This window comes from Sander vitreus, chromosome 1 (genome assembly GCF_031162955.1).
Source record: "Sander vitreus isolate 19-12246 chromosome 1, sanVit1, whole genome shotgun sequence".
Classification (NCBI taxonomy): Eukaryota; Metazoa; Chordata; class Actinopteri; order Perciformes; family Percidae; genus Sander; species Sander vitreus.
In genome coordinates, this window is record NC_135855.1 from 1,963,394 (window position 1) to 1,986,340 (window position 22,947).

The 22,947-nt window shown below is 41.4% G+C and overlaps 1 protein-coding gene across 3 annotated transcripts in view; it reads left to right on the plus strand.

Moving 5' to 3' along the window:
• phkb (phosphorylase kinase, beta) overlaps window positions 1-22,947 on the plus strand; it is a 120,015-nt gene that overhangs the window by 82,250 nt on the left and 14,818 nt on the right. For all 3 annotated transcript variants that reach the window (XM_078246997.1, XM_078247082.1, XM_078246914.1), the window contains 10 exons: window positions 1,593-1,648; window positions 2,765-2,858; window positions 10,482-10,565; window positions 11,407-11,511; window positions 12,658-12,740; window positions 13,470-13,560; window positions 17,975-18,033; window positions 18,484-18,646; window positions 22,291-22,372; window positions 22,557-22,614. In XM_078246997.1, coding sequence (XP_078103123.1) covers window positions 1,593-1,648; window positions 2,765-2,858; window positions 10,482-10,565; window positions 11,407-11,511; window positions 12,658-12,740; window positions 13,470-13,560; window positions 17,975-18,033; window positions 18,484-18,646; window positions 22,291-22,372; window positions 22,557-22,614 — 875 coding nt within the window. The remainder of the gene's footprint in view (window positions 1-1,592; window positions 1,649-2,764; window positions 2,859-10,481; window positions 10,566-11,406; window positions 11,512-12,657; window positions 12,741-13,469; window positions 13,561-17,974; window positions 18,034-18,483; window positions 18,647-22,290; window positions 22,373-22,556; window positions 22,615-22,947) is intronic.

Genomic DNA, 22,947 nt, shown 5'->3' on the forward strand with positions numbered 1-22,947 from the left:
ATTTATAGTAATTAAGGATCATGTCACCCGGTGTAACAATCCAATGTTTTTAATAGTTTTTGGACGAAAATGGAGCTCTATGGCACAGAGGAATACAAAGCCAATACATGTTAGTAGGATCAGTCAGTTTATTGATGGTTTGTCTGTTCCTGGGGCTTGCTAACTATAACAAACATCTAGAATACCATCAGCTGTATTCTGTATGGTTGAGATGTTTTCGTGATTTTAACAGAAACCTCGCAGCCAGCCAGAATTTTTTTTTGTGTGGCATGGCAAAATTACTTTCATTTTAAATTTATGAGCTGGGAAATTTAAATTGCTGACATCAACTCTAATGACACATAAACTGTGGGAATCTAATGATGGCTTACAGGGCAGTGACTAGTCTCGCTTTGCCAGGAAAGGATAGGAGATGCTCTGGTTAATTGGCATTTCTTTAAACCAATCACAACCGGCTAAGCGCCGGACGGAGCCACGGTGCCTCTGCAAAATAGCCTTGGGAAGCAACTTGTTTTTTGGATTTACCCTGCAGAGATCTGAGGAGCAGTTATCCATAGTCCTCACAAATCCACCAGAGATTAGAACGCCAACACAGAGACAGAGGAAGGGGACGGACTTCCGGCCGAAAACGGGGACATCAGGCGGAATTTCTAGCAGCACCGGCGCAATCACAGAAGTGGAACGTTGTCGATATAGACTAAGCAGCAACTAATTTCATTATTTCACTATTTCATTATCGATTATTCTTTTAATCATTTAGTCTGTAGCATGCCAAAATGAATGCCAAATACCCACCACGATTTACCATAGCCCAGTGACTTTGTCTGTCTTCTGACTTTGTCTGACCATTAGTCATAGTCACTTCTCCCGCGGGTTGTTAAGCCTTAGGCTGGAATTAAAATGAGAAAAGCAGCAAATGCCCAGGATTTCTACTTAATAAAAAGCTTACAATGGTTATCAAAATATTCTTAAAATAGGTTTTGTGCAATTTTTTTTTTATTAATCATAAATCTCATGCTTCTCCCTCTTTTTTTCTGTATTCTGCTTCTCTATTTCATGTCATTTCAAATCATCTCACTGTGTGGGCGCCTCATGTTTCTCTCCCTCTCTGCTCTTCCTTTCCTTTTACATCGCCCTCGTCCTTCTTCATTCCCAGCTCCTTCCCTCCCAGCCGAGCGCTCCCGCGTCTCTCATCAACCTTTGTTGGTTATTCAGAGTTTTACTTTCATTTAAATTGGGTGAGAGAGGAGGTAGCAATAACACAGACTGTCAATTTATAAGGGAGTGAGTTGAATCTTGATTTTAACCACTGTCTCTCTCTCTCTCTCTCTCTCTCTCTCTGTGTCTCTCTCTCTCTCTCTCTCTCTCTCTCTCTCTCTCTCTCTCTCTCTCTCTCTCTCTCTCTCTGTCTCTCTCTCTGTCTCTCTCTCTCTCTCTGTCTCTCTCTCTCTCTCTCTGTCTCTCTCTCTCTCTCCCTCTCTCTCTCTCTCTCTCTCTGTCTGTCTCTCTCTCTCCCTAATACACACTCTAATGTCCACTGATGCATCATGTATTAATATATTATTAATCTCTGTGTTCTGTCTCCTTCACAGGGTCCCATAGACAATGATGTTGTGATTCATGTGGCCCTGATCGCAGAGAGCCAGAGGTAATGTGTGTGTGCATATTTATATATTTGTGTGTGTGTGTGTGTGTGTGTGTGTGTGTGTGTGTGTGTGTGTCTTAATGTGTTGCAGGCCAGCTCTTTCAGTGCTGTAATTGTGGTGAGCTCATGAAGCTGGAGCTCACTCCTGACCTCTGCCATCATCTGTCACTGTTCTCATTGTGCGCGTGGGTTCGTGTGTGTTTGCATGTTTGGATACATGTGGAAGAGCGTGTGTGTGTGTGTGTGTGTGTGTGTGTGTGTGTGTATGTGTGTGTGTGTGTGTGTGTCAAACAAGGTCCAACCACTTTGTGAATCTTGTTAACCTGTAGCGTCACTGCTGCTGGCAAGTCCCCAACAGGACTCGTGCATCATCTTTCTCACTGCAGTCCACTCATGCTCTCCAATATATCAATATCAATAACAGCTAAAGCAATAGACCCAATTTACATGAGTTTTATAGAAAAAAACACAATACCAACAGATGTATTGACCTTCTACTGACACAGCTGTAGCTTCAAAGACTAACAGACTAACATAAGGCTGCAGATTTACATAAGGTGAATCTGTATAGACAGATTTAAAGGTCAACAGCTGCTGTAGAATCACAACAAAGTTTAGTTCAGCTTTAGGGGATAATTAGTTGCAGTAATTCCAGCATTTTTTTATGAGAAATATAAAGTAATAAACAGTTAAATAAATGTTTGTTGTGTGTGTAATTTGCGACTGGTATAAGGGTAGGGATATTTGATCCCATATGAGAAAGGCATTTATCAGCACAGGTGCTAAAATTGGAAACAACTACATGTACATTTCTAATTGTGTGTGTGTGTGTGTGTGTGTGTGTGTGTGTGTGTGTGTGTGTGTGTGTGTGTGTGTGTGTGCTCATTAAGTGATATTGTGAAGACCTGCTACATGCCACTGGTCCATGAGTTTGCATATGTATTGTACTGCATCTGTAATATAGTATTTGTTTCCCTGTACCATTTTTCTTCATGTGGACATAAATAAATGGTTAACGTGTGTGTGTGTGTGTGTGTGTGTGTGTGTGTGTGTGTGTGTGTGTGTGTGTGTGTGTGTGTGTGTGTGTGTGTGTGTGTGTGTGTGTGTGTGTGTGTGTAGACTTCAGGTGTTTTTGAACACCTATGGCATTCAGACCCAGACTCCCCAGCAGGTGGAGCCCATCCAGATCTGGCCTCAGAAGGAACTGGTCAAGGTAACACAGGCACACTTTGGTCACACATTGGTCAGTCGCCAAGTTTACAAGCTGTTTACAGGGCCCCCCTCCTCCTTTGTTACTGCAGGGGGAGCCGAAGAAAAATGCACAGCCTCCAGTGAAAAGTTAAAACACATTAAACTAATGGAGAAACACAACCTAAAGTCACGCTGCAGTAGCCAATCATGTAACTGGCAATCAGACTTTGTCAGCCCGTTTAAGGGATTTTGAGAGTGAGGTTTCGGGGCAATTGAAACCTCACTGATTGCAGAGATTTTGCCGTGCATGATTAGCTGCAGTGCTTTTGTGCTTGGTGTATTGGCCCATCGTTAACTGGAAAAAGGAAAGTCCTAGTCATTCCTGTTTACAGTGAACGACTGGATGGAAATTTGAGGGGAGGAAACTGTAAAAAGATTATTGATGCCGCTCCACCACCACCACCACCACCACAACTACACAAATCAATATTACAGTTAGCCAGATTACATTTCAGCAGTTAGCTGTCAATATCACAGCAGTTCTAGCTCTGTCAGTCCATCTGCTCGTCAGTCCATGACTTCTTGCTCTTAAGATTTTCCTCCTGATTGTCCCATCAATCACAGCAAGATTGGTTGAAGTGATTGATCAGTCAAACAGTGATTGCTCATATTGATTCATCAGCATAATGGCGGAGCCATCACTGTGTCACTCCGGCAAATTGCAGATGCGTAGAGCTGAGTGGCTTTCCAAATATGTTCTCAGAAGGATACGTTAGACAGCTCTGTAAGAGATGAAAGACTTGAGGTATTCAGAATGGTTGATTTGGAACAACTGTTCCACTCCTGCATTTGAATACTTGGAGGTCAAAAGAAGCCAACACATTCTCACTCTCATCGCCAAAAAGCGATCCTTGGTCAGGTGCCTTTGGCGTTTGTTATTGACGCAGAAAGTCTTCTTTAGCGCCATGTTTAGACGCGCATGGTCGAGACTCTTGGCGTCACTTTTTGATTGGTAAAAGTCCTGTGTTATTTGACCCATCCACCACTCCAACCATTTCCTTACGTAGATTTTTGGTCTTTCATTCTACTTACTATCCCTTTCCCTCTTAATACGTCTTAACGTCATCTTACAGCGCCACGGTTGAGCTGCTACTATGCCCGGTGCGTTCCATACAGACACGAAAGGGTGATTTTTGCGTCGGTATCTGATGCTGACAGCCACTGACCAAGCGTCCATATTTGATGAGTTGGGAGTGTTGAACGGGTTGAAGAAGCAGATGAGTTGCTGCTGAAGAGAATAGAAGAAAGAGCTGTAAGCTGCAGTTGGATGTAATCCCAGTAACTTTGAAAACTGTGAAGAATTAAGAGAAACAGCTGTTTTGAGATAATACATAATGGGTTTTGAATTAGCCTAATAGGTGTCATCGTTGTGATACGTACTCAAGCTAGTAAAGATAAGCAAAACAACAACCTACATGTATCTATATTTTGTTCAACAAACATTTCCCATCTCGTTTTCCAATATCTTTGTTGCTTATCAGTCACTTAAGCTTTAGGTTTTCTCCGCTTCACCTTGTGTCTTTCTTATGTAAACTACATCCATCATGGTCGTCACGAGTGTTAAGTCATAGTCTACTGAAGTAAAATGATAAGGACTCTTTCTGTTTATGAGAAATGGAACAAAATGTGCATTTTCATTTCAGCAGTAACGCTACTCTTACAAGTCAAACATAAACATTTCGTGGCAGCCCTATTGAATCAGAAAAATGAAATTTGCTACCTAAAACTTTTTAATTCTAAAAATCCCTGATGACACTTTTCATTATAAGTCATTGTTTTGAACAAAAGGGATGGGATTCAATAGAATGTAATCAAATGTAAATCTATCATTGAATGTAAATGAAAGGTTTAACTTTAAGAACCAAAGTTATACTGTAAGTAACTTGATATTTAAGAGCTAAAACTCAAAGATTGATATTCAAATACTCAGTTCAGTCTGGAAAAAAAATGGACTTCACTTGGATGGAAGTACTGCCCATCTTTTGTGTGTGTAAAGATTTCAACCAGATGACATCTGTTTGGTTGCTAGGTTATTAACAAAAAAAAGGAACTTCAGGAACTTACAGTCTCTTGAACATTTCATGAGATGCTTCTTTCATCTACAGCAGATTACACCATTTGTTCTGTCATATCTGTGACACCACCCACTCCCTTCCTTCCAACTTCTGTTCTCCTCTGTCATATCCGTCACTCAAACCCCGGTGTCCTCCCCAGCATCTGTCCCTCATCTGTCATGTCTGTTATGTAGCGTCTATTGTCCACGTCATCTTCGATAAACAAACAATTTCTCCTGTCATGTCATCTCTCTGGGCTGTGTTCTTTCCTCCAGGCCCTTTTTTCTACTTTCTGCCTTTTCTCTTGCTATATCCGTCACATCCGCTTCTCTAACCCCATTTCCCCTCTAGGTGCTACATCCTGCCCCGCCCCAGATATGTCTGTTACACCAAACAACTCTCCCCTCTAGGTCCATCATTTGCCTTTGAACTGTCATACCTGTTGCCTTTTTCCTCCTCTTCCCTCTGCCTCGCTCTGCTGCCTGGTGCTCAGCCTCTCCGATGGATATGCAATTGTGAGTCACAGCGGCCGCTGTGCTGAATATTAAAATCCAAAACCCAAGCCCAGAAAGACTCTTCTTCCTCGACAAAATATGTTTATCTCGGAAGTCATCGCCATCTCCAGTGCTGCGGGCTGCGTTTGTTCACCTCGCCTCACCTCGTCCCTCGCAGCCTTTTGATTGTGTTGACAGCTGCTTGACAATGGGAAAGTGGCAATTACGTTTTGCGACATGTTATTCCCACCTGTACACCCTAAAGCTTATCCCCTTGCAAATCGCTGCGGTGCCCAAAAATAGCCTTCTTTTCAGCTGTTTCTCTCCTAGTTCCATATCTTGATTGTCAATGTGGACGACATTTTAGTTTGTTGAAGACTTTCACACATGATGCTGTTACAAGCTACGGTTGTAGTCATCCAAATAAGGTCCTAAAAAGACACTCTAGACAAAGACTGCAGGTCTTAAAAGATGTTAAAGGGAAATTCCAGCATTTTACCACCTGGGTCTTCTTGTAATATTTTTGTCAGTTATGACAAAAATATTTTTGTTTATAACTGGTTATAATTGGTTATAGTAACTCAGGAATTAGGAAAATGTGGGGCAGTACAAGACTGCCACAGCTCAAAAATAACAGAAATAGTTGTCTCTACATAAAGTAAACACAGAAAGTAGTCCCATCATCACAGTTGTAGCGCGATTAGCTACAACTTCAGTCTGCCTTAATGGTACATTGGTACATTCTCGCATTTACTACTACTTATCCAGCATGCAAGCAAGTTTAATTAAAAGTTAACAAACCAGTGTGCGCACACAAGTTGAACAGGAAGTCGATGTACTGTGTTATGCAGTTCTCAACAATAGCCTCAGGGATTTCCTAGGGACTATTTTCTGTTTTGAGACCGTTTTTTCTCATTTTCCAAACCGTAAACTGTTATTTTAACTCTAGTTCTTGCATTTCCCAAATCTGTCCATCAGACTTGGTGACTAAAATGTTATCATGACTAACATTCATAATGGATAGAAATGTAAGAAGGCCCAGCTTGACAAATACTGGAATATCTTTATATTTAAAGAGTTATTGGCCGCTGAAATTATTACTATACTGGCTATACTGGCTGTGAAGAAATCCCTTCCTAATGTGAATACAAATATGAGGGTCAATGTCTGCAGTCCTTTTTTATGCAAAAATACAAGTCCAGCTAATATGTGGCTTTAGCAGGCAAAGTTGGCTACATCCACACTTCCACTTTTTTGTTTTAAAACTTAATGATCTCCGTCCTTATGAGCGCTTTAGCACCGTTTCACAACTACTCTCCATCCATACTAACATGCCTAGAAACACATACTGCAGACCAGTCACATACACTGGGCACGCAAGGTAGTGGTGTGCAATACTGCAAAATTTGGTATCGATCTGATACCAAGTAAATACAGGGCCAGTATCTCCGATACCGATACTTTTTAATAATTAAGGAGGATGTATCATCAAGTTGCTAAATCTGAATGAATTCTCATTTTTCCTTTGGATTATTAATAAGTTAAAACCCAGGACAGAATTTCCATATACTTGTATAAATGTGTTGTGTTAACACTGTATCTTACAGCCTTTTTTACAAATTATACAGCTTGCCGTTGTTTCATTTTTGGTCTGAAAATATAGCCACACAGCACTCCTCTTGCTCTATGCCATTCTTCTGCACCGTCTCTGCTTGTGTGTGTGTGGTGCTGGCCGCTGCCAGGGCTAGCTGGTTGCTTGCTTGGTTGCCTGGCGCCGCCGAGTCACGTGACGGTACAACATCAAATCACAAGAGGGGGGAGGAGGAGCAAAGTGTGCCTGTTCCGCGCTGTGACACAGACACAGACAGCCAGGTCGCCTCTTTGATGAAACCGCAGCGGTGCACACTGGAGATAAACTAAAGTATCCATCTCATTACACTGGTATTGATCGACCAATATCAATACCAACGTTGGTATCTGTATTATCGATATTTGGATCGATCCACCCACCACTACTGCAAGGGCTGGTGTGCGTCCCAGGAAGCAAGAACATGCTACTACTACTGAGTCTAACAAAAGATTCATGACTCAGAAACTTCTAAAACTATACACTTATTTGTTTCCCTTGCAATTCATGCAGTGATGAAAAATAGGCAACAAAATCAGGAATGGCTATAACTTGGTATCCATGTTGAATGAACCACTTGTAGTCAAGGCTGATTTTTTGCTTTCTTCCGGTAAAAGGATCACCTAATAGGGGGGGCACGTCGGACTGATAATACCCAATCAGGAAGTGAACCTGGGTGTCTGCGTCAGCATTTTTTAAAGGTCTCCGTTTCTGCCCGTTCAGACTACAAAGCAACCCCGGAGATTTCAAACTAAAACGAGGTCAATAGCGTTTCCAAATGTCTCCGTTTTAGGGGCCGGAAACGCTGAAGTAGTATGGATGTGAGGTGTAAGCCTAACAAAGATATGTGTTTTAAAACGAAAACATAGTACTGTGGATGTAGCCTTAGTCAAATCAGGTGGGTATCTTCCTTTAAAGTTACAGTCCTGTCAGTACACAATTCCTTTTTTGTATTATCATCCCTCCACCACAGCTCAGCTAGGAATTGCTGTCCGAAGGAATATTGTCCTAAAACGATTGTAACTTTGGAAGATACCCACTTTGATTTGACTAACCATTAGCTTCGCTTGTAGTTTAGAATGCATTTTTCACAGGAGGAGGACCCCCCAGTCCTTACGTAGAAGTCACTCTAGTAACAAATTGCTTCACAGGAAGAATAATTACAGCAACTAAGTTATGTACATTTGAGGATGTGAATATTCTTTTAAGAGAAACATGAACAAATGCACCCCTGTCCTTTAAAGACATTTGATGGGGCAACCCAGGCACGTTTGTATCATTTGAAGCTGTGTGGCAAGCCACTGAACCCCTACCTGCACACTAAGTCCCTCTGGATGACAGCATGCTGTAAAAGTAAATCTGTTATGTGCATTTTGTGACACCAACAGTTACATTTACACTATTAAGGGCACCAACCCAGCAGCCATAAAAATGTGCAGGAACCTGCACCCGTCTGAGTATTTAAGTTTGAATTAATTTTGCAGAGATCCTCAGTAAATAGTTGTACATTGTCACACATAGCATCCACTGCAGACATGTGAAATACAGCTTTCAGATAAAGCCTTTTATTATTTCTCCTACCTGCCAGGCTTTCAGTTTGTGATGCGGTCAGTGGAAATGTGAATAGGGGGAATGAAAGGATGCTTTGATAGGCTGCCTGCATGTTGTCGCTCTTCATTGGTATTCTGCACACAGGAAGTGTTGGATGCAGAGGTTCTTCCAACCTCCCATGGCTTTTCTCCTCCAGGTCTCATCCTTGCCTGTTAGGGCAGTGATTTGCAATGCCACTTAATCCTCAATTAACATTTCTCTTTCTTTTATTTAAAGACTGTACTTTTACCTCTATTAGTGTAATTTATTTTAATCGGTCCAAGCTTTGCTTCCTCCATTTGTGTTCACAAACAGTGAGGAAGTACACTGGAGTAGTAGAGCACCACCTTTTGGTTGACGTAGTGAATTGCAGCTGGCTTGAGACGGAAGAATGCAGCATGGAGGGCTTGATAGGCAGATTTCCTGCAGTGCCACTTGAGTGTGTGGGTGTACTGATGCTGTTTCATGATAGGACAGATTGGGAGGTATTTAAATTTAGAATGTATAGGCTGCCACAAAGGCAATAAATACTCTGGTTTCGCACTCAGCCAGACACATCACAAATGTAATTCACACACATACACAACAGTGCAAACCCTTCAGCTCACGCACGCACGCACGCACGCACACAGTAACTTGTGGTGAGTGTGCCACATCACTGTGCTCCGAGCAGTCAGAGCCAAGAAATCAATGTCCATCTTCTCTTTGCATCTTTGAATCAGTGCATTTGACAGCAGGCGGCACAGCGGTAAGAAGCTTTTTATCTGAAGCACCATAGAAATGCTCTGGAAGGTGATAGGCTGGAGCTCATGTGTTCTCCTGGCTGCCATCTCTAACTGCTTTTCAGAGATGGCTGAGGGAGTAGGCCATGACCTTTTCCTCTGCTTTGTTTTGACGACTGGGGATCCCTTTGATGAAACAACTGCATAACTAGCTTCACCCTGCAATACAAGAACAGTATTATTTCTTCATTCCTCTCTTATTTAAGTCAGCTGAAGATGGCATTTTCAACCCAATCCTTGACTTGGTCATAATTACAGATGCCTTTTAAGCCAACAAAATCAACAAAGGTCAGCTAGAATTGAGAAACCCTTCTTTTGTTTACCTATTTGTGAAATTTAAGTTTTTTTTTTGGTTTCAAAAATGAAAAAATGTGAATGGCATATCTGCCACCGTTATTGTACTGTAAACTGCATATGAGCCATGCTAGAATGGAAAGCACAACAGGTAACAGTAGGGAAGGGGGTTGGGGCCCAGTGAAGGATCAATTACCACCAGGTCATTTTTAGAATGGATTTGGCATTTGTAGCAGTGCATAATATGCTAAGTGGCTCACGTGGAAAGTATCAAACAGCATGCCGTCGCTTTATTTATGCTAATGAGGGCTCAGCTAGGTCTCAGTGTCTCCTGTTATGGGCCTCTGCATCTCAGTACAACAGTGTCATCAGCGCCGTTGCCCATGGGTGTGCTGATGGCAGCAAGGGGACCTTTTATTATTGCCATGTCTCATAACTGTTCAGTAGGTGGTTCTGCCATATGGTGGTAATTTCAGCTTATGGGTTACAACAACGGAACATGTCTCAGTGGAACAGACGATGATGGACTTGCACTATTATTACGATATGGACTGGCACTGTGTTGCATGACATTTCCAGTCAAATATGATATTTTTACTCTGAAATGTGCGGATCACGATGTAGATTTCAGTTTTTCTATGGAATCACAAAGGTTAGCAGCAAAATTGCTTGCAATGCAAATATTATGTTTACTGACAAGGTTTTGGTTCATGTCTGTCTGTGAATACGTGTGTCTTTCTGCAGGCATACCGTTTCCTTGCCATCAATAAGAAGTTGGGGTTGAGTGGGCGTCCAGAGAGGCCAGTGGGCTGCATCGGCACATGCAAGGTATATTGCTTTGCAAACACACCAGTACACACACGTACATATCGCTACATGGACACACATACAGTCGATCTGCATACATTTCCCGGAGCTCCGAGGAGTCGAGTACAGCTCAAAAACTGAACATAGACTTGGACAATATTCAGTTTCAAGAGTTTTTCTCTTCGTCAGACATACATAATGCATCAGTGAATGCTGAATAGATTTTACTTATTCTTAATGCATTTTAATATGCTAAGCTGCTCTCAGGCAGTCTCTCTGTGTGTGTGTGTGTGTGTGTGTGTGTGTGTGTGTGTGTGTGTGTGTGTGTGTGTGTGTGTGTGTGTGTGTGTGTGTGTGGCCATGTGTGTGCATATTATGTGGTTGTGTTTATGTGTGTGTGTTTGTGTGTGTGCGCTAATGTTGTTTGCAGTTTCTCCCAAATGAAGGTCACCAAATAAGTTGAGCCATAGCAGCTTTCTCAAACAAAGACATTGCCTAACAAATGAATCATGGCTCCCAATGCATTGCTAAGACAATATTATAATGGAATATTTATGTGGAAGATGGCAGACTGCCAGAGGGCGTTATCATCATTACTGTGTCTGTACGAGTTTGTGTGTGTGTGTGTGTGTGTGTGTGTGTGTGTGTGTGTGTGTGCCCCTGTGACAATCTGTATGTGTGAAAGGGGGCTTTATACAGTTGTGTGTATTATACTGTATGTGTGTGTGTGTGTGTGTCCCCTCTATCTTAGGATTGATGGCTTGTTTTATAGGCTGCCCAGAATAATGTATACGTGGCTACTTGTGAGCCATCCGTCTTCTAATGCAATCGTGTGTGTATGTGTGTGTTCGTGTCCCTCCAGATTTATCGTATCCTGGGCAAGACGGTGGTGTGCTACCCTATAGTGTTTGATCTAAGTGACTTTTACTTGTCCCAAGATGTCATGCTGCTGATTGATGACATTAAGGTAAGCCAGGGTCACACTTGCAGAGCTTACCGTTGCCACAACTCCACAGCGAACCACTTATTATGTGCTCCAAGAACTTAAATAACTGAGATATATTGAGTTTGTGTGATCTATAGAGATGCAGCCTGACATTTGTATACTCATTTTGCATGTCCTCACAGAAAGGGCACATACTAGAGTCATAGCCTACCTGATACCAGAACTCTGAGCTCTTAACCAGCAGCTTTCCACCTGAATTAGACCATATTGTACTGTACCTCACATTGTAACAGTTTTGCCTCCTGCTGCTCGTTTGTGCAGGAAACTGTCCCATGTTTACCATGTGTACCTTCATTACATTCATTAAAAAGTAGCAGTAATGTGTAATAAGTAATGGTACGTGGATAGTCAGAAATTAATAGCTCCTGAAAATACAGACCCAATTCAAGCACCGCATTTATTGATTGATGATTGACTTTGCCTCTATCTCTGTTCATTTTAGTCACTAATGATATCATCTAATAGTGGAACAGCTTCCAGTCGGTTGATGACCGTTTTAACCTTCTGAAAACATATGAAGAGGGTCTGAAAAAAACAAACCTTCTGCTGCTGAGCGTTCTCATAACCTAGAGGTCTAAGTTGCGTACCATATATTCCTGATGCCCCCGGCAACATTTTCATGTTGGGTCAGATCACCTATATATGTACAGTACAGGTATGGTTGATCCTTGTGGATAACTGGCATTGCTGCAGCAAAGGTAATACAATACGGAGGGAAAAACAAACAAAACATACAGATTTCAAATTTGATTGGATTCAAACCTTTTTTTCAGCTGACTGTGAAATCATTCAGGAATTACTGCATTTGTATTCCAAATGTAACACCAATTAAATTCCATGTTAGTTAAAATTTTGAACATAAATTAATTTTCATAATCAAAAACGTCACAAACTTTGATCAGTTTGACAGTTGGGGGGTGAAAGTGGCACTGATTCAGTTTCTGCTCAGAAACCGTGGAAGCTGGACTCTTTGAACCATGCATCAGCCAGTCTGACATGATGTGTGTGTGTGTGTGTGTGTGTGTGTGTGTGTGTGTGTGTGTGTGTGTGTGTGTGTGTGTGTGTGTGTGTTTGTGTGTGTGTTTCTGTGTGTGTCTGTGTGTCCAGAACGCCCTGCAGTTCATCAAACAGTGCTGGAAGATGCAGGGACGTCCTCTCTTCCTGGTTCTCATTCGCGAGGATAACATCAAGTAATATACACACTCCATAATGGCTCTTTTATATGTTTTTTTCTGTCTTCCTGTCCTCTGATAGCTTTCTTACAGCACTCTTCATCCTGCTATCTCCCCATACATCACCCTCTATCTGTCTTTTTCTGTCTGATACTGGCTCAAACTCGCAACAAAATGTCTTTACAGGCACAATGCAGTTTGGTTCTTTCTTTTTTATATTTATATGTCTCTTTCTCCCTCCCACTCTACCTCTCCTCCCTCCTATGCAGACTATTTATCTTTATTGCAGTAAAGGTGCAACTGTATTTGCTTGCTGATTGGGTGATAATGTTTCTCATTTGTATCACTATAGCCTGACTGGTGGGCTGATTACAGCAGTATTGACCATTATCCAGAAAGCCATATGTTAAATGTGATACAAACGCATAAACATCCACACTGCAGCATCTGGAATGAGTCAGTGGGCTCTCAAAGAAGCAACTCAATAGTCATTAGTTTGCTATTGATCGGGATGATGACCTGTATAGAAGGCGACAGCAGACCGAATAAAGCAATGGGCGTCTGGGTGAAATGTGCTCAGTTATTGAGAGAAGTTTCAGCTGTGATTATTTCATACTGATGATATGTTTAATACATGTGTTCTGTATGGAATACAAATGTTTTCACTCAGAATGGGACAGATTTACTCTACTGTGCACTGTAGGAAAAGAAAAAAACGGAGTCATTCTAACCTTCCTGTCTCGCCAGGGGGAGCCGCTTCAACCCTGTCCTGGACATGCTGGCCTCATTCAAGAAAGGCAACATCGGAGGGGTCAAAGTTCATGTCGACAGACTTCAGGTTTGTGGATCCTGTTGAAATAGACTTGTTCATTCTTGTATTGATTCTTTCATTTCATTGTTAGCCACACTTTATTTTAGGGATGTAAATTTCAGGGAATTTACTCAATGGATTGTTGGACATGTTAACAATCAAACGTTAGCTAATTGTTAAAAAATGAAACAACAAGAAGTATACGTTTTCCATAATAAATAATAATAAAAATTTTTTGAATACTAGCGTGGCCCATAAGTGCCTCAAAATCCAAGGGAATTAGGTATTTGAGCAATAAAATAAACATTATTATAATTACAATAGCAAAATAATGCCTTGTTTGGACTCCCTCATATCCGTATTTTACAAATCTTGACAAGTTAAAAATATTAGCTATAGAAAATAGTGCTGCACAACTTCGAGGACATAAATAAGATGAGACTGGACATTGTGGGCAGTTCTAGCATTTCCGAACTAAGTCTAACAGATTTTTTTTTTTAATCAGCAAAAAGGGCTGTAGCTAACTGTTACCAAAGAAGCATGAAGTAGGTTACACAGATCTCTCAGTTTATCTGTGTTTTTTTTTAAAGATAATTTTTTGGCCTTTATAGGACAGCTGAAGACATGAAGGGGGAGAGAGGGGGGGGGGGGGGAGGGAGTGACATGCAGCAAATGGCCGCAGGTCGGAGTCGAACCCGGGCCCGCTGCGTCGAGGAGTAAACCTCTATATATGGGCGCCTGCACGACCAACTGAGCTATCTGGACGCCCAGTTTATCAGTGTTTTTAGCCCCCAACGTTTCCTTCCAGGCAGTGCTGGCTGGAAGGCACTAGGATTAGGCAGTGGTTAGGGTTAGGGTTAGGGTTATGGTTAAGGTTAGGGTTAGGTGCCTTGAAGTCAACGGTCACAGTGCTGCCTGGAAGGAGACGTTGGGGGCGATCATCATCATCATTGAGCGATCTCTCAACAACAGATTTCAGTTGAACTGATTTTATTTAGGATAGTAGGCATACCTTAGCTGCGGGATAGGGGTTAGCCGAGCACTGTTTGTTCACTTAAGTAGTCGTCCAACAGCTGAAAACACCTGCTCAGGAGGGACAGATGTCCCAGGTCAGGTGATTGGTCGGCGTTTCCTGGTCTTTAGCATCTGCGCTCTTGAAGTCTCTGCACCGTCATTGCAGCCGGGGAATGACTGTAACGGCACTGTAGTGGCACTTTCTTCCTATATTTAGAGTATATTTGTGACATCACAACCGTACGGAAGTCCCGACGGCTCGTTTCAAGGCACATTTTCTAAACACAGGCTGTGTGCATTTCTCTGTGGATTAAGCTATGTGATACTTTCACAGTATTTATATAGCACCTCGACCTGCAAACAAAATCTCACTTTTTACAATATGGGACCTTTAATGTATATTTCATATCCACAGCCAGTACATTTCTTCCTTCTATGATGCACAAAGCAAGAGTCAGTGGTCCATTTCACTCACACACACACATTTTATTGGGAGGATCAGTGGTGTTAGGTTTCGACTTTGTCACAGTTCCAATCAAAACAAGTTGACTACTGAATCAATGTTACCATATTGTGAAGGGTGTTCATAAAGGCGACTCTCAGGGGGGGGGGGCTCAGTTACAACGGATATTACAGTCGTCTCTGAAATAAACAGTGACTTGATATTACAGATGTTTCAATAAATTGTGTTGCAGGGCTTCATCTCTTGGTTCTGGAAAACCAACAAAGGTTTCCCAGCCGTTAATCTGCATGCCCTCCCTATTCCAACAGCAGTACCCGTGTTCATCTGTGTTTTGACCTTGGTCTGTCAGATTCAATTTGGGAACTATTTTGGTTTGCCTGGAAAAGAAGCCTGGACACTTTAGAGAAAGAGAAGAAAACTATTGGGGTGAAGCTTTTTCTGGCTTGCAAAGAATACCATTCAATGGTGAATTAATAGATTAGAGGTTGATCCCTCCAATGTATCTTTCTGCCTGCAGAGAACACTGTAGAGAAACCTGAATCCACACCCAGTGCCAACATACATCAATGATTCCATTTACATCCCTGGTTGATACTGTATTTGAGGGCAAGGATGAAACATGCTTAGCAAAGGAGCCTCAGCAGTATTACTGAGAGAATTCTTTTCCAACCTTGTCTCTCAAGGTTGGAAGAAAGGGTAACTGTAAATAAATGATGAATCACATCCAAACACAAAGGACCACAATAAAAGGAAAAGGAAAACTCACATTATAATCGGTCTTATTTGCCAGATTTTGGGTTCATGACTGTTCAGTTCCAGAGTTTTTTTTGTGATTGTTGAGGGCAAAAATCCTTGATTATGTGGCACATTTTCTTAAAAAATGCAATGGAATATGCAGGATATTTATGCAATGTTATGCGATGAAATTGCGGGAACTTGCAAAAACTGCGGTTCCATCGTGGCTTCATCGCGGCTTTGCAGCTTTCCGATGACGTTCACGTCGCGTAATTACATCACTTCATATGGTTCCCATGGCAACAGGGGAAAATGGCTGCTCTTGTGTGAAGTAAACGCAACATTTTTCAACTTTCTGTTAAGATATATGGGACTTTTTTGCAACAAAAATGCGCAATTATGAAATCATGCAAGCCCCGCATATTTTGTGCGGAAATCGGCAATTTATGCGGCAAAAGTGCAGCGTATATGAAAGATGCAGCCCCCGCATAGATAGGCTGATTATGCATTGAATTATGCGATCACATAATCACGTTTTTCTGGAGGGACTGACTGTTAACTAAGTTTAGCTGTTACTTCATTAGCTTCAGCCAGTACCATAGCCAGTGGAAGGGCCATGAAAACATAACACCATATTTCTTTAAAGCTGCTATAATTCATATTTTGATATTAACAATGGCTCACATGACTATGTGTAATGTGAAAGGGGTCGTTAATAGTGTCAAAAGAATAATTATCCGACTCTGCAGTTCCCCTCAGCTCTGCATCGCATTTGAGCATCTTTTTACTTCCTGTTTTGGTTTTACCAACTTCGCAACTTTACCGTTTGGTTCAGTCTCACCATCTCATGTACCTCATTTCCAGCAGCAGCAGGAGGCAGCTTTTTTCAGCAAAAAAACTCACTGCATGCTACCGGCTCAGCACCAAATGACAGAAAAAGTTAGCCACGTGCTGATGAATGTAGTGAAGCTTTTAGCAGCTACTGTAAAGAGCCAGATATTTCCCTCAGGAGTTGGTGGAGACCAAAAACAGAACTAAAAAGAGTGAATATTAGACTTACATTCATCAGGTAGACACAAACAAAACTCTAAATGAATGCTAATGTTTCTTTGTATCTGCTAGATGAGCAAATAAGCAACTGTTTGCTAACGAGTCCCTCATATAAAAGGTGATAATATGTCAGGGTTGTATTGTTTGTTGAAAACAGCTTGTTTTTACTGCCCCCAAGTGGTCAAACATCTTTTAGTGCAGGTTTATACAAAGTTTACTTGTACATCTTTAATCTGTTTGAATAGTAACAAATCATATTTATTGACATAGTCCCTTTGGTTCATTGTAGCATTGCTACCGCATGCTTTGTTTTGCTGAATGGCTTGTTCATGTGATATCTAAGGACGTCAGCAGTATTCATGTTCATTCAATTTATATTAGCCATGAACATTTTACTGCAGGTAATTCTTAATTTTCAAGGCAGAATCAGACTGTATTAATTTAAGTTGCAGGATTTTGAACACAATCGAGCAAAAAATAAAAAAATAAGGCCAAGGAATTATTTCCACATTGGTAACTTTAACCAACTGCTTTGTCAAACTTATGACAGCTGTTCCAACCCTAACTTCTCTCCTACTGTGTCTGTGGAGTTCAGCAGAGACTTCCTCATACGATTCTTCTTTTTTCCCTCTAAAGTTCCTTCCCTTTGCCTATTTGCTATTCACTTCACAGCGAACTCCTACCGCTTTGAAACACTCATTGTTATGGGGAGCAGGTTTGCTTCTCTCCTGCGCCTCTTATTTTTGTTTTGGAGTTGACTTTAGTTGGAAAGGCTAATATCACATTTGTACCTTGTACCTAAGTCCTATTGAACTGCACTCTTTTGCTCCCACACTGCTTTGCTATAAAACACTCCAACTTTTACCGTGTAAGACACTAACTTGTTACAGCTCCCGTAAACATTTGTAAAATTTGAAACAGTTCACACCTTACTACTCCATGTGTTCTTTGTTAAGAACTGCATTATTCAAAGCGTTGTTTTGTACACTGACTCCCCCGGCAAACCTTCTCTCAGGAATTTATACAGCTGTGTTTACTCACCTCCTGTATTTATGTGCTCTTAAATGTGCCTCTAGAGTATGATTTCCTCTGAACATTTCTTCACATTTGTATACTGTAGGTACATTACTGTGCAATCTTTTGTATATAGATATCATTTTTTTCTCATCAACCTTTTAGACGCTGATATCTGGAGCAGTGGTGGAGCAGTTGGACTTCCTGCGTGTCAACGAGGCAGAGTAAGAGCTTCCTCTAGCCTTTATGCTTGATTTGTCCGCTGGCAGGATATTTCAAAAAGCTCATTAATTAAAAAATGTATGAAATAAAAAAAGCTCACTATATTCCCTGACAAATAGAACAACTATTTGTTTCAGATAGGATATGTCTACAATCTGTTGATTATCTTGTAGTTACACTACAGTATAACTGACATTAAGACTCAATTTTAAATGTTTTTATGATCAATAAATCAGTTTAGTGGAAAATAACAGAATGTCCAGGAATGATGCCTGCAGTATCTTGTTTGTTACTTCAATTCTGAAAATGTTCAAATTAGAAAAAGCACTGCAACAACTGCATACGGTCTACTTACAAATAGTGTTTGTGTGTGTTTGTGTGTGTGTGTGTGTGTGTGTGTGTGTGTGTGTGTGTGTGCGTGCATGCATGCGTGCGTGTGTGTGTGTGCATAGGATCCCTGAGTTTAAGAGCTTTGAGGAGCTGGAGCTGCCGAAGCACTCCAAGGTAAAGAGACAGACGAGCACGCCAAACGCCTCCGACCTGGAGCAGCAGCCAGAGATCAATGTGGACGAGTGGCTGCAGAAGCCCACCAGTGAGGTCATCCAAAAGTTCCACGTGAGTAGATCGGCTTTTGGGGGGGGGGGGGAGTGCCCGCAAGTACATAACTGCCACTCTAAATAGAAGGAGTAAAAACACATTTACAAAAACAAGTTTCATTCAACAGAACTACAGTATTCTGTAAGCATTATATTAAAACTATCATACTAATCAAATGGTAATATTTTAACCAAACATAACTAATGATCCCAGACATTAAGGAAGCCCATTTTCCAACAATAACCAAAACGATTGCAAGGTGTAACCGTTGCTGTTGTAACAAAGCTTGCAGAAGCAGAAAAACCTACGTGTGTAAATCTTGAGCAGTGTTCCCTAGGCTGGGCCATGTATTTATAATGCATTACAAGAAATACATGTTGGTAGTGTTTACAAGGATAAGCTGGTTAAGAATCATGTCCTTGTCACCGCGCTTGTCAGAGTGGCAGGTGAACAGAAGCGTCTGGCAACTCAATGCGTATTAGAGGAGACACTTAACTGTCTGCAGCCATCCGCAGGTAAACAGTGGGAGTTATCTGGAATAAGGACTGCAGCCTGGGAAATCCTCCATTCAACACTGTCGAGAAAATGCTCAAACAGGCTGCAGTCCTGCCAGAAAATCTCAACTTCAGTCAGATTGTACTTATATTATACATTTGTTAACAATTTTAATGTGAAACAAAAATGATCATATTACTTAAACCATATTCTTATTAATCAACCCAACCCCAGGTCTGCCTCCTCCTCAGAGAATGTGAAAGGTTTGCCTCATCATTATCCTCTGTGTCCTCATTGTTCCCTCCCTGTTGACTCATTGACGTACCCCGCTCCTGCCAAGGCTCCCTTGGCCACCTGTCTCCTGTTTCTTTCTAACATCTTATAAATATGTTCAAGCGTTGTTCCTCAAGGCCAGGTTTTACATACCACCAGCCACACGTCTGCTCACATTTGCCAGCTCTTCAATCTGGCTCTGTGCCTGAATATTTGACGTTTTTGGAGTGTTCATCCGGACCTCAACCCACGCCTTCTGCAATTCTGACATGTTGTCTCTGTGAGGAATTCAGGATACAAGTCTGACTGACCAACTTTGTTGTGTATTTAGTAGTCTCGCATTGCCAGATATATCTCCACGGCGCTGCAGAGGAAGGTCTGGCAACAGAAGCATACACTCCTGGATAAGAGAAGAAAGGCTCTGGGTTGTTGCATTTCTTTAAACCAATCACAATCATCTTGGGCGGCGCTAAGCTCCGTACGCAGCGAGCGGGAAGGAACTTGTTTTGGTGGAACATTTGCACCCCGCAAAAGAAAACGCCACGCCACGTTACTGTACTGTTCACACAATACAGTAACGTGAGCTATTTAAATCAGCTGGATACATGGTAACTGTAATTTGCTCGTACCAGTGTATCTCCGTGTGTATTTTGTCCGTAGCACATCCCCGCCAATCGCTCCCAAAACGTCCCAGTTAGAGAGGAAATGCCATAAACAGATTCTTTGTAAACCTTTACAATCATTCCCGAGCAGGCCTACCTTGTTGCACGATCCAAATTGTCCTTAAAACTTGCCATTTTCACTGTGTAACGTTGCTCAGAGGTTCCGGTTAATGTTGCTCGATACGACCACAGTTTAGACTTTAGACTTTATTGTCCCCAAGGGGAAATTCTTTGTCACAAACCGTACGTTATGGACAAAGCACGCTTACAGAAAAACAGGAGAGTGCTGTCGCAGCAGAGATGTGTGGAAATTCTTAGTAATTTATTGTTCATGTGTTAAATGTAAACACAAAGAAACCGGAAAGTGTGGAACATCCGGCGGAACTCCCGGCCGCACCGGAACTCTCCCGTAAATGACCATTCGTCGATATAGACTATGTATTATGTGATATATCACATGGAACACTTTTTCTTGTTGTAATGAACACACTGAAGTTTCCTTTGTAATTAAGTCTGTTTTTGATTATTAAAGCATGTTAGCGGCCATATCTAAGCTACCAAACATAATGACCACTTTAGTTAATTCAAGCAATAACTAATTTACTCCAATAGTCCTCTGCTGTATTTTCCATATTTTAAGCACTTTAAGGCTGCGTTTTTAAACGAGGCAATACTTTAAAAACATACCCATTAATACCAGATTTGCAAGATTGATGAAAAATGTATCTAACATTACTAGTTTCAATACAACTTGTTAGTGCTTACTGTCAGATTGTACTCATATTATACATTTCTTAACAACTTTAATGTGAAATGTAAAAGACCTTTATATTACTTAAACCATATTTTTAATTAATCAACACAACCCCAGGTTTGTTTTCAATAGGGATAAACAAATCTCAAGTCCACTTCCAACTAGTCCACCTACCTCCTCCTCAGAGAATGTGAAAGGTTTGCCTCATCATTATCCTCTGTGTCCTCATTGTTCCCTCCCTGTTGACTCATTGACGTACCCCGCTCCTGCCAAGGCTCCCTTGGCCACCTGTCTCCTGTTTCTTTCTAACATCTTATAAATATGTTCAAGCGTTGTTCCTCAAGGCCAGGTTTTACATACCACCAGCCACACGTCTGCTCACATTTGCCAGCTCTTCAATCTGGCTCTGTGCCTGAATATTTGACGTTTTTGGAGTGTTCATCCGGACCTCAACCCACGCCTTCTGCAATTCTGACATGTTGTCTCTGTGAGGAATTCAGGATACAAGTCTGACTGACCAACTTTGTTGTGTTTTTAGTGATCTATCACATGCATCACTTCTTTTTTTGTAATGAACACCCTGAAGTTTCTTTTGTCATTTAAGTCTGTTTTTAATTATTTAAGCATACTTATTGAAGCTACCAAACAAAATAACCACTTTTGTTTATTTAAAGCAAATAGAAAATAATTGACACCAATTGTCCTCTGACATGCTTAAATATGCTTTATTTTCCATATTTTAGGCACATTACAGCTGCTATCCAATTTTAAGATAGAGTTGATAATGTTGAAAAGCTAGCAGGATTTGTCTAACCCCTGCCCTCAGGGCTCCGTCCCACACACTGATGTGCACAAGACATTTCCTGAAAACAACAAATCCACCCCAAAAACAAAAAACAAAACATCTACAGTAGACTTGTAGTAACTCTGACGTGCACTGAGCTCAGGCTCGTACGTGGGAGGGGTAGAGGATGCATTTCATTGGTTCTTTCCAAGCGGCCCTCGAGGCAGTGATTGGTGGGCGTTTTTACAGGATTACAGCAGCTACAGATGATGGATCTTCTTCACTCATTTTTCAGAGCCCATAAGTTATGTATTGCTGTTGGGGTGTAAAGACCATCTCAAGCAATAAATAAAAAGTGTATGTTGGAAATAGTAACCAACCCTGCCTTTAAATAAGGCAAGACTTTAAAAACGTGCCCATTATTACCAGAATTGCATGATTGCAGAAAACGATGGTCTAACAATCGTATTTTCAGTACTGCTTTTTAGTGCTGATTGTGAGCACATAATACTGTATTGAATGCATTATATTATATACTGTATATATAGGCCACATATATTGCAATATTGTATGCGTAACCAGGCTCATCTTCCTGTGTGTGTGTGTGTGTGTGTGTGTGTGTGTGTGTGTGTGTGTGTGTGTGTGTGTGTGTGTGTGTGTGTGTGTGTGTGTGTGTGTGTGTGTGTCCGTCCAGGACTGTGACTGCTTGGCCAGTCAGGCTCAGCTTGCAGCCATCCTTCTTAGGAGAGAAGGACCAGACTTCCTTGCCAAAGATGGTAAGCACACTCTGAGCGAACAATTCATCAGCCCTGTAGTCAAGACAAGTCTTTAGGAGGCTGTTGTGTCGTGGTTTTAAATGTGAAGTAATTTAGCAGAGGATGGAGGATAAATTAGGGTGTGACTGTATATGTCTTTGGCGGGTTTTTTAATGTCTGAACACATACCTATTTGTGATTCCAGAGAACCTGAGTGATGAACTGGAGAGACTTTACAGAAGAGCTGGCAGCAGAAAGCTTTGGTCTGATATTCTCCCACACAAACACAAATACTTACAGTGCATAAACTGATTGCAGACTTCCAGGCTTTTATTTCATTCGTTGAGCTTTCACTGCGATTAGTCCAGTCATTATGGAATCCAAATATGAAGAGGGTTACCAAAAGGGTCTAAAAACATAAACTCTACAGATGCACTCAGGACCAATGATGTCCTCTAAGATGGTGACATCCAGTACATTTGGTATTTTATTATTGGGGTTTGTTTTTGTTGGCTCCCCTTAACCGAATGACTGTCTGCAAACCTGTTCTGTTTGTTGTCCTCCCAAAATCTTGTCTCATGTTGACACTTTAATCT